Source organism: Megascapheus bottae, chromosome 10 (genome assembly GCF_031878675.1).
Source record: "Megascapheus bottae isolate mThoBot1 chromosome 10, mThoBot2.hap1, whole genome shotgun sequence".
In the NCBI taxonomy this organism is placed as follows: domain Eukaryota; kingdom Metazoa; phylum Chordata; class Mammalia; order Rodentia; family Geomyidae; genus Megascapheus; species Megascapheus bottae.
In genome coordinates, this window is record NC_143518.1 from 26,702,706 (window position 1) to 26,718,233 (window position 15,528).

At 36.0% G+C, this 15,528-nt stretch overlaps 1 protein-coding gene across 8 annotated transcripts in view; it reads right to left on the reverse strand.

Moving 5' to 3' along the window:
* The window catches only part of Suco (SUN domain containing ossification factor), an 89,730-nt gene that overhangs the window by 11,730 nt on the left and 62,472 nt on the right, over positions 1-15,528 (reverse strand). For 3 of the 8 annotated variants that reach the window (XR_016536834.1, XR_016536833.1, XM_090340423.1), the window contains exons 22-24: positions 15,416-15,507; positions 5,977-6,032; positions 3,870-4,315 (exon numbers count right to left, since the gene is read on the reverse strand). Coding sequence is in view for 4 of the 8 variants with exons in the window: in XM_090340423.1 (XP_090196549.1) it covers positions 3,872-4,315; positions 5,977-6,032; positions 15,416-15,507 (592 nt within the window). In the remaining 4 variants the exon portion in view is untranslated. Of the gene's footprint in view, positions 1-2,348; positions 4,316-5,976; positions 6,033-15,035; positions 15,127-15,415; positions 15,508-15,528 lie in introns of those variants that run through there. The other 5 variants (XM_090340427.1, XM_090340426.1, XR_016536835.1 and 2 more) reach the window with 4 other exon arrangements.

Genomic DNA, 15,528 nt, shown 5'->3' on the forward strand with positions numbered 1-15,528 from the left:
CAATGCATAGCACAGCGGTGTACCCCATTAGCACTCTTGAATGTGAATTGATTTTCTATAATGTGATGAAAGTATTTTAATAGTCATGCACTCAGGAATTATTTTGTTTCTCTGTGTCAAACAGAAATAGAAACAAATACTAGGATAATAGCTATGGCTACCTTTTCTTTTTTTAATTGTATTTTATTGTCAGGATAATGTATGGAGGGGTTAGTTACATTTGTCAGGTAATGGGTACATTACTTCTCTAACCTTGATACCCCTTCTCATGTTTTTGTCCTCTTTTCCCTCCCCCAACCCTCTCCCAATTATCTTGTTTTCCCCCTTCTTTTCTCTATTTGGTGCCATTTCGAAGTAGACATCTTGATTGACTTTACCATAAGATAATGCTGACCAGAAGCACAATACCTACAACAATGAAAAAATACAAGATGACTGTTTCTTTACCCTGAGTTCAGAATACTCACTTGGAAATGCTTGAAATCAACAATTTTGCTGCGAGAAAGGATCTGACAATTGAGAAATAAATTAATCTACTTCTCAGAACAATCCTTAGTGGGAATTACAGAAGAGTAAGCGAAATTCTGCTGGGTGAACAGATGTTTTCATCAGGATGTGTCTGTTTCAACGCTGTCTCTGTCTCTCTGGCTCACTGCACTGTGCCCTGCCCCCCCCCCCCCGCCCTGTGCTTGGTGTTTATGAACTATTCACAAAATACACACTTACTGTAAATGTATATTTAGTTGCCCAGTTAGACTTCAGACTCACATTTCCTAGAATAGCCTGGAATGAACCCAGTTTCACTGATTCTGTTTGATCCAAAAATTAAATATCAATATGAAAAAGGTTCTGAAATGTCATTGGACAGGATGCTAAACGTAGTCCATTATGAAATGAAGCAGGAGTCTAGCCACTTGAGATATTTTCCCGTGCCATTTAGGTCATATGATAGGAGGAGGAGGAAGAGCAAATATAAGCAAATATTTTTAAGCCAGTCTTTACAAATAGACAAGAAAAGGAAGATAAGGAGGTGTGAACTTCTAGCCACTCTGGAGCAAGGAGAAAATTAAAATCTAGCTGATTTATTTCCTCTGGAACAGGTTGTATCCTACTCTTGAAAAATAACAAAGAAGAAATCTTGCACCAAATAAAACTGAATTCTTTCGAAGCTTTAAAAAAAAAAAGTCTCACAGAGACTTTTCTGCCAGGGTTGGCTTCAAACCATGGTCCTGAGATCATGACCTCCTGAGTTACTAGGATTACAGGTGTGAGCACTGGCGCCTGGCTCTAAAGTATCTTAAAGTAACAAGTATTGGTAGTGGCATGGTAACAGTAGTGAGAGTAGGCATCCCTTTCAATGAGGGAAGAAGTAGGCCAAGAGGGTTTATAATGGAAGTAACAACACAGTACTGTGCTGACAAGAATGATCTATTTGAAGGAAGGGAAGTGATCATGTAAGAGAAAACACACTAAAGCAATGCAATGGTCCTCAGGATAAGGATAAAATAGTCTGTTAAGTAAAGCATTGTCTTTATGGAGGCAGAACATTCCAATATAGCAGGAGCTGTATTCAGGGCACACTTGCAATCGAGTCATGAAATGATCTGAGATCTAACACTTGATTCTCCCTGGCTGCCTTGGCTTTGCAGACACAGATGTGTGGCTGCAGTAAGTTTGATTTAGCTAGAGTTTAGCTCTTCCACTCTGGCTCCCAGCTCCCTGACGACCTGTAACATGCATGCATAACAAGCTCCTTTCTTCATCCTTGTTGAATCCAGGGATAATATCATTGAGCATCCAGACTTTACTACCTAACACTATATAAGATGGAGGGATGGGTGGAATGTGATACTTAATGAACATACTTGGTCTTCAGAACCCTTTGAAGGTGACAAACATGCTCAATGAGATTTTGATTTCCCAATGCCACAATTATAGAAATGGAAAGGAAAGAGGAAAACTGTAGCCTTACATTTTTGTTGTTTTCTCTTTCTCTGTCTTTAGTTACACTGAAAGGCAAATTCCCTGAGCTGAAAGGGAATTTTTGAAAGAAGCTGTATTTTAAGAAGAGAAGTTAAAAACAGTAGTCTTAAAGATGACATCTAGTAGGGCCAAAGCACAAAAGCAGATATATATATAATCTACTAAGTAATCAAAGCTGTCATCTTAGTGTGTCAAAGGTGAAATTATGACTGCATAGAAAGTATGGCTTATAGCTTACTGAAATGTGATCTGTACTCAAGAAGGATGCTGCTATATTTTGCTTTGAGGGTGGTAAAAATTTACACTTCTGTTTAGAACTCAGTAAAACAAAATGTCATACTCTCAAAGGACAGAAAAGCCAGTAATTAATAAAGACAAGTGTTCAGATTTATTTGGAAATTCACAGTTTCTAATGGCACTACAGCTCCGTAGTTACACATTGGAAGTCTCTCCACAACACCCAGATGGTGTCTCTCCCCCTCTCCCTCTGCTTGCATCTGGACCTCTTTTCACAGGCCTTCTATGTATTCAGGCCCTTTTGCTCTGAATGGCTAATGGTGCAGACTGGAAAGAAAAACGTTTAATCTTCTAAAACATACTGTTACCCTAAAGCAGCAACTTAAAAACAAACAAACAAAAGGCTTTAAATAAGTCACATTACAAACAATACCTTGAGAACGGTATCAGGCAAGTTAAAAAAAAGTTATTACTAAAAGTGCTCAATAAGTTATAACTTAAATCTCACATCACAAAATGTTCAATTCTCGCTCTTTCACAAAGAAACATTTTTCACTCACTGTACAATCACACACTAAGAAATTATTTTGCTCAAATACAGTGACTGCTCATTATTTTTTAAAGGAGAAAAGGCAAACAAAGACAGACATATTGACATAACACACGTGTATCTCTGCACACTGTAGCCAATACAAAGCAAACATCAAGGAATAATAATCTCTTTAGACTACCAAATAGATAAGGCTTGGCAAACTCACCACTGGTCTGTGCATATGTACATAGGCAGTGATTCTATCATGAGATCTGTTCTTACATTGATGTAAAGGTTTGGGGGATATTTATTATGAATGTTTACACTGTAATGCAGTTAAAAAAATGTTGCAAACAACATTGGTATTTGCAAACACAGGTTTGCAAATATCAGACATTGGCAAGAAAAGATGTAGTTTTTTTCCCCCCCCCCCATTAGGTTAGTAACTAAGAAAAAAGTAATGCAGTCCAAATAAGTGAAAAAAAATTAAGAGCCTCATCATTTATCTAATAGAATGGATGTAAGGAAAGTTCCAGCTAGTGTTTCTTTCCAGTGAGTTTGCTAAGCAGAGACCTAGTTGGCAAGTCTTTAGGATTTTACACTGTCTGACCCACACTGCTGAGCTCCAGGCACAGACCATCTTAAAGCCTTGTAGTGTTTGCAGCTTCAAAATCCTAACAAAGTTACAAAAGAAATCAAATGACAGAAAGGTTCTCCCTCCTCTTCCAGTGGCATTATAAATAGACAAAAGGCACATAAATATGGGAAGGTGCAAGGAATAGGAACAAAGCTAAAGGAAGAGGTTTAGGCTTTCATTCCTATCCCACCCAAGGAACTGGGGGTCCCAAATTATTTTTGTCCCAGTAATTAATCTGTGAAAAAAAAATCTTTAAAAAATGCCTATCATTATCCTTGTAAGGAAGTAATCAGCCTTGTAAAACTGTAGCTCATTAACCAAGATTGACACGATCATGTCTACTTTTTTAAAAGGCAGAAATCATAATTTCTGAATACTTTTCCCAATAATAGTTTCTCCCTCCCCCAAACCCTTCAATTACCACAGACTGTTCTTTAAAGAACAACAACGAAATGTTGCCAGTATGAAAAGTTCAATTACTTTTAGATATGTCCTGAGACTGCGGTAACACCAAATGTTCCCACGGTGATCTCCTTGTTTCCTTTGATTATGTCATGCAGGCTTGGCAATGATCCTGACTTAGTCTGTATTAGAGTTTTTATCAATTTTCCTTGGTCTTGGACTTTAGACCGCCTTCGTTTTAAAGCCCTCTTTTCAGTTTTTGTCTTTTGGGACTGTCCGTTACACAGACTTGTGCAAGCTGAAATGCCACAAAAATAGGACTCTTCTGACTGTGATGAAGTTTCTGAGCTTCCCTCAGATGGAGGTCCCTTGTAAGAAGAGTGATAAACATCTCCTATGTTAGAAAAATCTCTCTGGTTCGTAAAAGGTTTTCTTCCCTTTATGTCTCCATTGGCTACTGGATGCAATGGATCTGCAGGCTTAATGGTCTCAATTTTTTCAGTTTTATACTTGCAGCGTTTCTTCTTCAATACAAACAAAAGAAAGGATAGAGTTAGACCTCCAGATGACTTCACTGAACATCTAAGAGAGCTGAGCTAAGGCAAGTCAAGTACCAATATCTGGTGGGAAGTACCACCAGACACATATGCACAATGGAAGTTATTACTTACCCATCTGATGAATTCTACACAACCCAAACTCTTTTTTTTTCTTTTCTTTTCTTTTTTTTATTGTAATTAGTAAAAGGGTTACATGATATTTGCCAGATAGAAGGTGCATTAATTCACATACATTGATACCCTTTCACATGTCTTGGTACCCGTATCCCTCCCCCCCCACCTCCCACCCGTCTTGGTTTTCCCCCCTTCCCTATCAAATTTCAAATATCCAAATACAAATAAATTCAATAAATCAGATAACAAAGTGAGATACTATACCAATATGAGATAACCAAGGGACAGCAAAGGAGATGAGAGACAACATAGTACATTAAGGACAACAATCATTCATTATATGGCTTTTGTTTCACTATCCTGGAGGTCCTTTCAATTAGCTTCACATTATATGTCCTTATGTATCAAGATTTTGCTCTATTGCAAATCTCTGCTAGTAGAGCCCAAGGTTTCTACTGATTATGACGAATGAGGGAAACCATTGAGCCTAAGTTCCTTTGAGTCTGGCTTACTTCACTTAATATGATTTTTTCTAAGTCTTTCCATTTCCTAACAAATGGGGCGATGTCATTCTTTCTGACAGCAGCATAGAATTCCACTGTGTACAAATACCACAACTTGTTGATCCACTCATCAACTGAGGGACATCTGGGTTGGTTCCATATCTTTGCTATGGTGAATAGTGCTGCAATGAACATGGTTGTGCTAGTGGGTTTAGTATGTTCTTGTTTCTGGGTGGTTGGGTAAATGCCAAGTAGTGGAATTGCTGGGTCATAGGCGAGTTCTATGTTTAGCCTTTTGAGGCACTGCCACACTGCTTTCCATAGTGACAACCCAAACTCTTAATTGATAACCTGCCACCTATGAATACCTATTTAGTGGCAACTAATATGTGAATAGCTATTACGTATGTACTATACTGGATCATTTACATACATTTTACTTTTTAATCCTGAAAGATTTTCATTTCCAAATGAAAAACCAAGCTTCAGCTATTTGTCTCCTTACCTGACTTACAAAAACAGAAAATGTCCAAAGTGAAATTGAGTTTTAGGTTCTATGTCATAGAGAAAATTACCACTAATCAAAAGGTAGGCAAATATCCTAAGTACATACAGGACTTGGTCCTCTAAAATAGGTCATTTAAAGAAGACAAACTGTTTCAGTTTCTTATTTAAAAAGTGGAGCATCACCACCTGCTGGTTGTTGTGAGGATTACAGGAAGGGTGCAAATAGGAACTGTTCCTGACACACACATTAGGACTCTCACCCAAGAAACTGTTTAAAGGTTTTGTAGTAAGGTCTAATCCACTGAAATGAAAAAATGATTCTGGGTTCCCAGATCACACAAAATAGGCTACAGTGAAATGTTGGTTAGTTTGCTGTGCTCTGTAAACATTTACTTACAACATGACTGCAACTGAAAATAAACAGTAGTTAAGGACTACCTTAAAGTTTCGTTACATTTTTCAATACCATAAACATACCAATTTTCTTCAAAAGACTATTACCTTTTTTTCTGGAGAGAACTTGAGGGGTTCTACGATGTACAAGTCATTTGGATCTACTATAAGAAAAAAAGATAAATTTGAAATGCAAAGTAGATATAGTATGGTTAAAAAAATTAGAAATATCCCATAGTGATTAGTTTATTAATAGAACTAATGGATTGGTATTTCATAATATAATCTGTGCTTTTATTTGTAATATATAGATATTGGTAATATAAATAGCCATATATTATTCACTTTAAATTAGTTAGCCAGCAGGGGCAAGGGGAGATGGTACTGTTTTTTTGTTTTTCCTTTTTGACAAGCCCTGGGGCTTGAACTCAGGGCCTGGGCACTGTCCCTGAGCTTCTTTTGCTCAGGCTAGCACTACCATTTGGCTACAGTGCCTCTTTTCAGCTTTTTCTGTTACGTGGTACTGAGGAATTGAACGTAGGGCTTAATGCATGCTAGGAAAGCACTCTACCACTAAGCCATATTCCTAGCCATATAGTAGCACCGTTATTCTCGATTTGATCAAAGTTATTAGAAAGTTGGTTATCAACCATGAAAATAGACAATCTTAATATCTACTTAAATTTATATATTTGTTATGATTTATACAAATAGTAACTGAGGTCAGCCTTATCCTCTTATCTGATGAGAAAAACAACATGCTTAAGAACCAAACATAGAGATAAGTATTTCTCTAAAAGACTAAATTCTATATAGTCTAAAAAAGTGGTTAAAAATGTATAACAAACCAGTTAGAGGAGCACACATACAAGGAGATCCAATGAATTTTTTCTAATTGTTTACTGCTAGGGCTAAAATTATGAACTCTGAAATCTAAAAAGTTTGAACATGCAATAGAAATATATATATATATGACCAAGCAATAATAAATACTTCCAGCATGTTGAATAAATTACATCTATATGTTATAGCTCAGTCTAAAATTTCATTACTCAAAGCAATTTAATATTCCTAATCCATTCTCTTAACAAGATAAACATACATATAAATGTAGGGCTATAGGACTTTACTCCTAATCAATCTACTTAATTTTTTTTCCTCCCTCCCTCCCTCTCTCTCTTTCTTTCTTTCGTTGGTCATGGGGCTTGAACTCTGAACCCAGGTGTTGTCCCTGAGCTCTTCAGCTCAAAGCTACCATCTTACTCCTTGAGCCAAAGTGCCACTTCCCTGTTTAAAATATTTTAAGGACCAGTAAACATGAAAAGATTTCAGTAGCTGCATAAGATAGTAATCATTGTACCAAGATGATCAAGTGGAACAGAAGGGGAAGAGGAGGAGGAAGAGGGAGAAGGGGGGGGGGGGAATAGATTGTAGCAGTATGGTAGAAGTATCAAAAATCAGATTTCCAGGCTCCCTCAAGTGTCAGCACTAAGGAACCCTCTACATATATCTGCACAATAATGTGGGAACCTAAAGCACTGTATCTTCTTAAAGAATGAAGCTGCATTTCAAATTACCAACATCCATTGCCTAACAAGATATGAATGTAAAGTGTTACATGACTGTAAAACAAATTCCTCTGAAAGAGGAAACTACAATCTGTTAAGATAAACCAATAATAATCAAATAACAGAAAAATAAACCACCCTGACAAAAATACAGGAGTACTCTGATGTGTAGGCACAGAAAATATCATATACATGTAACATCTTCATTCATTACTGTTATATGATACTGCAAAAAAAAAACCCTACAAATTATTTGTCAAAGTGAAATTAGCACATGAAGATGGCCAATTATTCAAGTACAACACACTAAGGGGGCATATTAAGACAATTATATGAACAGATTCACAAAGACTTAATATTAGGATCATCAGAGACTAGTATGCTTACTATGTTTAAATAAAATGCAAGTGTATACAAATGTAGTAACTGAAATTCAGGGTAGAATTCAGAGTGCAATTCCTTGGAAAGGCAAAATCAAAGTCAATAAAATGAACACCAAGAAATGGGCACTTGAAATTGGTAGGATTGGGTCAAGGGGAGGGGATAAACAAGAAGAGAGGAAGAAAGCAGTCAAAATTCAATATGTATCCTACAAATTTAAGAGAAGTGACAGAATCGGTGAGTTACGAGTAACAAATGACCAAAGTTGAGGGACGACAGTGATCAAGATGCATTGTACTCATGCACTGCTTTGTTGAAACAATTCCAACAATTCCTTTGTATGACTACTTAAAATTTAAAAGGCTTGAAAACATCTACAAAATTTTTAAAGAGAATTTTAAAATAACAAAATACAAATAACTCTTAGAAATAAAACATAGTAACTGAAATAAAAATCCAAAGAACTTTTTTTTGATAGTAGGTTTGAACTCAGACTTTATTTGCTAGGCAAAGGATTTCTGCCCAAACTCCCAGCCTCAAACAATAAATATATAATAATGGACTAGATACAGGTGAGAAACAGATGAAACAAAATATTAATCCAAAATATAGTATAGCGGGGTGTGATGATTCACGCCTCTAATCCTAGCTACTCAGGAGGCTGAGAGCTGAGAATTGCAGTACAAAGCCAGCCTGGGCACTAAAGCCTATGAGTCTTTTATCTCCAATTAATCACTAGAAAACCAGAAGTGGTGCTGTGGCTAAAGGGGTAGGACAGTAGCCTTGAGCTGAAGAGCTCAGGTACAGCACAGCATGCAGGCCCAGAGTTCAACCTCACCATCAGAAAAACAAACATAAAAAGGAAAAGAAATGGTAGTTTATAAATCAGAGATAGGCTAATAAATTGTTGTATTTGAGAATCTAAATCAGAACAGGACACTGGTAATAACTGAGGTCCTGTTAAAAGATAACCAATACACAGATTCAAAGGCCCCAACAAACCTCAAACAGGATTAAAGGAGAATAATCGTTCATTTGGAGAATTAAGAGAAATAATGACAAGTGACAAGCTCTTAGGAGGTCTTTTTTGGTGGAAAGAAGACCAAAAAGCACCTGTGAAGCCCACAGTCCATCCAGGAGTACATGCTACATAAAACACTACTAATTTAGAGGAGTGCAAAATGTTCTCCTTAGCCCAGCTATATTATATTTTGGATTACACAGTAATTTTAAAGTTAAAAGTTTGAATCCTAAATGTACAGCCAAGTTTATGGGCTGAAGGTTGGATCCACAGATGATGGTGTCATTTGGAGGTGGTGGCAAATTTAGAAAGTGGGACCTCATTGGAAGAAGCAGGTCACTGAAGGTACATCCTTAAATGGAAAGCTGAATCCTGGCCCCTTTCTTTATTTTTGCTTCCCCATCCACCGTGTTGTTGAGCAATTTTACTGCACTGTGTGTTTCCCTTGTCAGCAGGTTCTGTTTCACCATGGAATCCCCTACCCAAAACAAGACACAGAAACCTCTAAAACCTAAAGGCAAACCAAATTTTTCCACAATATCAATTACAGGTAGATTAAGGATTTGAAACTCAAAGAGAAGTACATCTAAAAGAAAATACAAGAATATACCCACTAGAGTAAAAAATTCTGAACAAGAGAAATGCATCACCATAATAAAAAAAAATTCATGAAACTGACTACATAAAAATTGAAGACCAAGCTGTGAGTTTGGCCTAGTGGTAGAATGCTTGCCTAGCATGCACGGAGACCTGGGTTCAATTACTCGGTACCAGATAGAAAAAAAAAAAAAAAAAAGCTGGAAGTGGTGCTGAGGCTCAAGTGGTAGAACTCTAGTCTTGAGAAAGTCCAAGGACAGTGCTCCAGTTCTGAGCTCAAGCCCAGAACTGGCAAAAAAAAAAAAAAAACAACTAACCAAAAAAACCTAATCTCCAGGTAAACAACCATCCCTTTAAAAGATTGGGACAAAGACTTAAAAGAGAGACTTCTCTGAAGAAGAAATAAGAATGGCCTATAGACACATGAAGAAATGCTCGGCATCCCTGGCCATAGAAGAAATGCAAATCAAAACAACTCTGAGATTCCACCTCACTCCAGTTTGAATGGCCATGATCAAGAAGTCTAATAACAACAGATACTGGCAGGGATGTGGCCAGGAGGGATCACTACTATACTGTTGGTGGGAGTGCAAACTGGTTCAACCACTATGGAAATTAGTATGTCAGTTCTTCAAAAAAACTAAACATAGAGCTCTCCTATGACCCAGCAATTCCATTCCTTGGCATTTACCCAAATGTCCAGAAACAAGGACATACTAAATCCACTAGCACAATGATGTTCATTGCAGCACTATTTACCATAGCAAAGATATGGAACCAACCCAGATGCCCCTCAGTTGATGAGTGGATCAACAAGATGTGGCATTTATACACAATGGAATTCATTTGTCATAATCAGTAGAAACCTTGGGCTCTCCTAGCAAAGATTTACAATAGTAGAAAACCTAGATACATAAGGCCATATAGGACGATGATAAATGAAAGGACCTCCAGGATATAGAAACAAAAGCCATATAATGCATGATTGTTTCCTTAATGTACTATGTTATCTCTCATCCCTTTTGCTGTCCTTTGATATCTCATATTGTTACAGTATTTTACCTTGTTATGTGATATATTATATATAGGTTTATCTGGTTATTTGAAATAGGATAGGAAGGGGGGGAAACAAGATGAGGGGTGGGGGTTGTGGGAGGAAAATGGGGACCAAAACATGAGAAAGGGTATTAATGTTTGTGAAGTAATTAGTGTACCTTCTATCTGGTGAATACAATGTAACCCTTCTATTAAGTACAATAAAAGATATATGAAAAAATATTGATAAAAAAATGAAGACAATTCTGTCTCACTTTAAGAGTAAAACAAGTAAATGGCGACCAAGACATGAGAAAGGGTATGTTTGTGAAGTAATGAACCTTCTATCTGGTGAATATAATGTAACCCTTCTATTAATTACAATAAAAATATATGAAAAAGTTAAAAAAGTGAAAAAAGATACCTATAATATATTTAACTGATCAAGACATTATTAAGCCATAAAAACAAGTAAGAAAAAAAGACCCAATAAAATAAGTCAATTTTAAAAGGCCCAGGAAAACCAAATGAGGCCTAAGTAGTAGTTATGGGATACAGCTCCATGAGAGAGCATCTAACTGATTTAGGACCTGGGATTGATTTCAGCACAAACAATAAAAGGGTTAAGTAAAAAGAACCAGTCTCTTTGGTAATTAGCACAGTAGAATACAAATTACAACTGCAACAGAGTTAACAAAAGCAAATGTTAGCAAGAAGACAGAACAATGAAAACTCTCACAGTACTCATGGAAACATCAACTACACTCTACAATACAGCCATAAGTATACAACCCAGCAATTTTACACCCTGTAACATTCCTAAGAAAATGTATGCAACTATGTTCCAGTATGCAACTATGTTCCAGTACACAATAGCAGCATTCATCCCAATAGCCTAAGCCAGTGGAAGAATAAATAGATTGTGAGATAGTCAGCTACTGGAAGTATTTGAAAACACAGTAATATTAAAAATGAATGCAATCATGTATATACAGATTATAAGTATAATGTGGAATGAATGAGAAAGAAAGAGTACATATGGTTTAATTCCACTTACCAAAACCTTAAAGCCTGGCAAAGATCAAGTTATATTGTTGAGGAATCTCAATACTGATAGTAGCATTATTAAGAACATCAAGAGAGGGGCCGGGAGTTTGGCCTAGTGGTAGAGTGCTTGCCTACCATGCATGAAGACCCAGATTTGATTCCTTAGTACCACATATAGAAAAAGCCAGAAGTGGGAAAAGCCAGAAAGAGCCAGCTGTGGATCAAGTGGTAGAGTGGTTGCTTTGAGGAAAGCCCAAGGATAGTGCTCAGGCCCTGAATTCATGCCTCAGGCCTGGCAAAAAAGAAAGAAAGGAAAGAAAGGAAAGAAAGGAAAGAAAGGAAAGAAAGAAAGGAAAGAAAGGAAAGAAAGAAAGAAAGAAAGAAAAAGAAAATAGCCAAGCCAAGATCGGCATTGTCTCTGGGAGAAGGAATACCAGTAGTACTAGGGTCAAGTGAAATTTCTTGACAGCATGCTAATTACACAGAAGTCTTTCTTTGTAATTGCTTGATATGCTGACCATTTCTGTAAGAAAAAATATAGAGAAAATTTTCCTGACCCTGAACTTGCCAATGACTTCTTAGAAGTATAAGTAACAAAAGCAAAATTAGCAAATGGAGGTATATGAATATTAAAAACTTATATTTGGGTGTTAGTAGGTTATATCTGTCTGCAGTCCTAGCTACTCAGGGGCCTGAGATCTGAAGATCATGATTCAAAGCCAGCCAGTCAGTCCATGAAGCTCATCACCAAATAACTACCCAAAATCCCACAATGGAACATTGACTCAAGTGGAAGAGCACTAGCCTTGAGTGAAAAAGCCAAGGATAGCGCCCAAGCACTGAGTTCAAGACCTAGTCTCAGCACCAAAAAATAAAAAACAATAGTAACTTTTATAGCCAAAATGTGAATGAAAAACTAATAGAGGATTAGAGATGGTGTTTATAAATCATATATCTGCTGCCACATAAGTATCTTTAATAAATATAACAATTAAAAATACATAAAGAACTTGAATATACATTTAAAAATGTATGAATGCCAACAATCATGCTGAAAATATCTACTTGTCTATTATTAATCAGCAGAGAAATGTAAATCAAAGGCAAAATAAGGTATCTCATGTCCATTAGTATGGGTATTATTTAAAAAGAAAAACAATATATATATATCCTTGATGATGTGTTGAAATTGGATGTGCTGGTGATAGGACTGTAAAGTGACATAATAAACAATGGGAAATAGATGGAGGTTCAAAAACAGATTAAAAGCAGAACTACTTATCATATGACCCAGCAATCTCATTTCTAGGTTTAAATCCTAAAAGCAATAACTTGAAGAGATATTTGTACACCCATAGAAGAACTGTTCACAACAGCCAAGAGGGAAAGTGATTTAAATATCCATCTAAAGACAGATAAAGAAAATGTGGTACATACATATAAACACATATTTTACTTAAAAAAAAAATCCAAACTAGGTGTCCAGTGGCTCACGCCTGTAATCCTAGTTACTCAGGAGGCGGAGATCTGAAGATCACAGTTCAAAGCCAGCTTGGGCACGAGTCTGTGAGGCTCTTATCTCCAATTAATCACCAGAAAACCAGAAGTGGTGCTGTGGTTCAAGTGATAGAGCACTAGCCTTGAGCTGAAGAGCTCAAGGACAGTGCCCAGGCCCAGAGTTCAAATCCCATGACCAACAAAAAATATATATATAAAATAAAAAATAAATAATCTAACCACAAGTTACAGCATAACTACACCTTAAGGACATGTTATGTAAAATAAGCGTATTACAGATGAATACTTTACACACATGGGGTATCTAAAGTAGTTAAATCCATAGAAACAGAAAATACATGCAAAATTAACAACAGGTTAAATGGAAAGAGGAGTTCTTATTTAACAGACCTACAGTTTCAGGTTTACAAGATGAACATATAGAGACATATTTTAAGTAATGAGAACTTAACATTATTGAATTGCACACTGAAAATAAGTGTTAGATAACACTTTTTTTGCCTTGATTACATGAAAAAACTAGGCCTGGTTCATTCTGACAGAGCTTGGAAGAAAAAATTAGGTAAAATCAACTAGACTGTGATAAATGCCACAAGATATTTAAACGTATGAAGACATGAATAGTGGATTCATAATTAAAGTCAAATCTTTCACTATAACTTTAACTATAATGATAAGCTAAGTTTACATAATTGTTTAAAACAGAAGTAAAATCTATTATTAAGCGTAAAGGCCTTAAAGAGTTAGAAAAGAAATAACAGACAAAATTTCACAAACCAGAAATGATAAAAAGGAAAAAGCTGTAATATTAGCGTATTTCTTTTTTTTTTGAATTTTCATTTTTAATATTTTTATTGTAATTAATAAAAGGGTTACATGATATTTGCCAGATAGAAGGCGCATTAATTCACATACATTGATACCCTTTCACATGTCTTGGTACCCATTGCCCTCCCCCCCACCCCCCACTATTAGTGTATTTCTTCAAGAATGTAACTCAAATTAGCAATTCATATACTTCCAACAGAATCTCTATAAGAACTGAAATACTGCATGCTTACTAATATGTGGAACAAATGAAACAGGTGATGGGAGGGCAAATTCACCTAGTTGCTGGGAAAATATGGAAGGAAACACTATTAAAGCTGAACATACACATCCCCTGTGAGCCAAGAACTGCTTTATTTCTGGGAGAATATTCAATAAATTCCCAAAATTGTATGAAAGGACCAAAACGAAAATAGTCCAAATGTAATAATGAATATGTATGGTAGGTATTTGTATAATGGAATACTGAACAGAAATCAGAATAAAAAACATATTTAAGGGCACAGAAATCTTACTATAGTTAGAAGTCAAACTACTGACTGTTCTAGGAGGGGATAAGTAGTAACTAAAAGAATACAAAGAAGTTTCCAAAGTGTTGGACAATGTTCTATTTTTTAATCACATTTCTAATGACACTTTCTTATATATAATACCTCAGAGAAAAATTTCATTTAAAAAGATACAACAACCAGAAGAAGGAAAATAAAGAAACAAAACAGCAGGAAAGAGGAAATTTACTCCTTTAAGTAAACACATATTTAATGATTTACATCTGAAAGTATCAATTATAATAAATGAGTGAAGCTCAGGAAAGATTTGAATGACTTAACTGACACACGCTGCTTAGTTATACAATTCTAAAACAGGAAGCACAGCCAGTGATAATTAAGAAAGCAATCCTGAGACATAGGATTAATTGGTTATTTTAATATTACTATGAAGACAAATTTATAAGTTATTTTAATAAGCACGAATTACAAAGGCACTGAAATTTCAAAGGCACTGAACTAGGAAAGTAGCCAACCAGTACACATCTATCTACTTAAATGTAAGTATTTATTGACTATTAGACAATGGAACCCATTATAGACTTCAGGTTATAAAAGAGACAAACCAGATTTTTGTCTAGAAAGTGCCTCACAGTCCTAAACTAGAGACAAAAAAGGTCCTACCTGTACAGGAAGAGGAGGCAGAAAAGCACAGGATGCTATGGGAGCACATTCAGGTTTTCCATATCTGCTGAACTTTCTCAACCATCCCTTTCTAAAAAGAAATACTTCTAAACAGGAGCATGTGCAAACAAAACTACCCATTGCTATTTAAATAAACTAGGTCCCCCTCCCCAACTTTTGGGCTCTTAAAGGAACACAGATATTTAAAATGTGGAAATGATAAAGTTGGGTTTGACATAGCACAAACACAAAGGTTACTTGCATTCATTTTTGTTGTTGTTGCAGATGGTCACAAACAACACTGCCATTAAACTTATGCCAGCAATAAACTACTTTCATGTATATATAGCTATACGTATTATATTTCCATAAAAATCTACCTTCTTTGCCAGTTAACTGTAGAGACTTGGATCTGATGAGTGGAAATGAAGTTCTTCTTTTCAAACTCATATCATCATAGGAAGAAAAACACCTAACACATTAAGAAAAATCA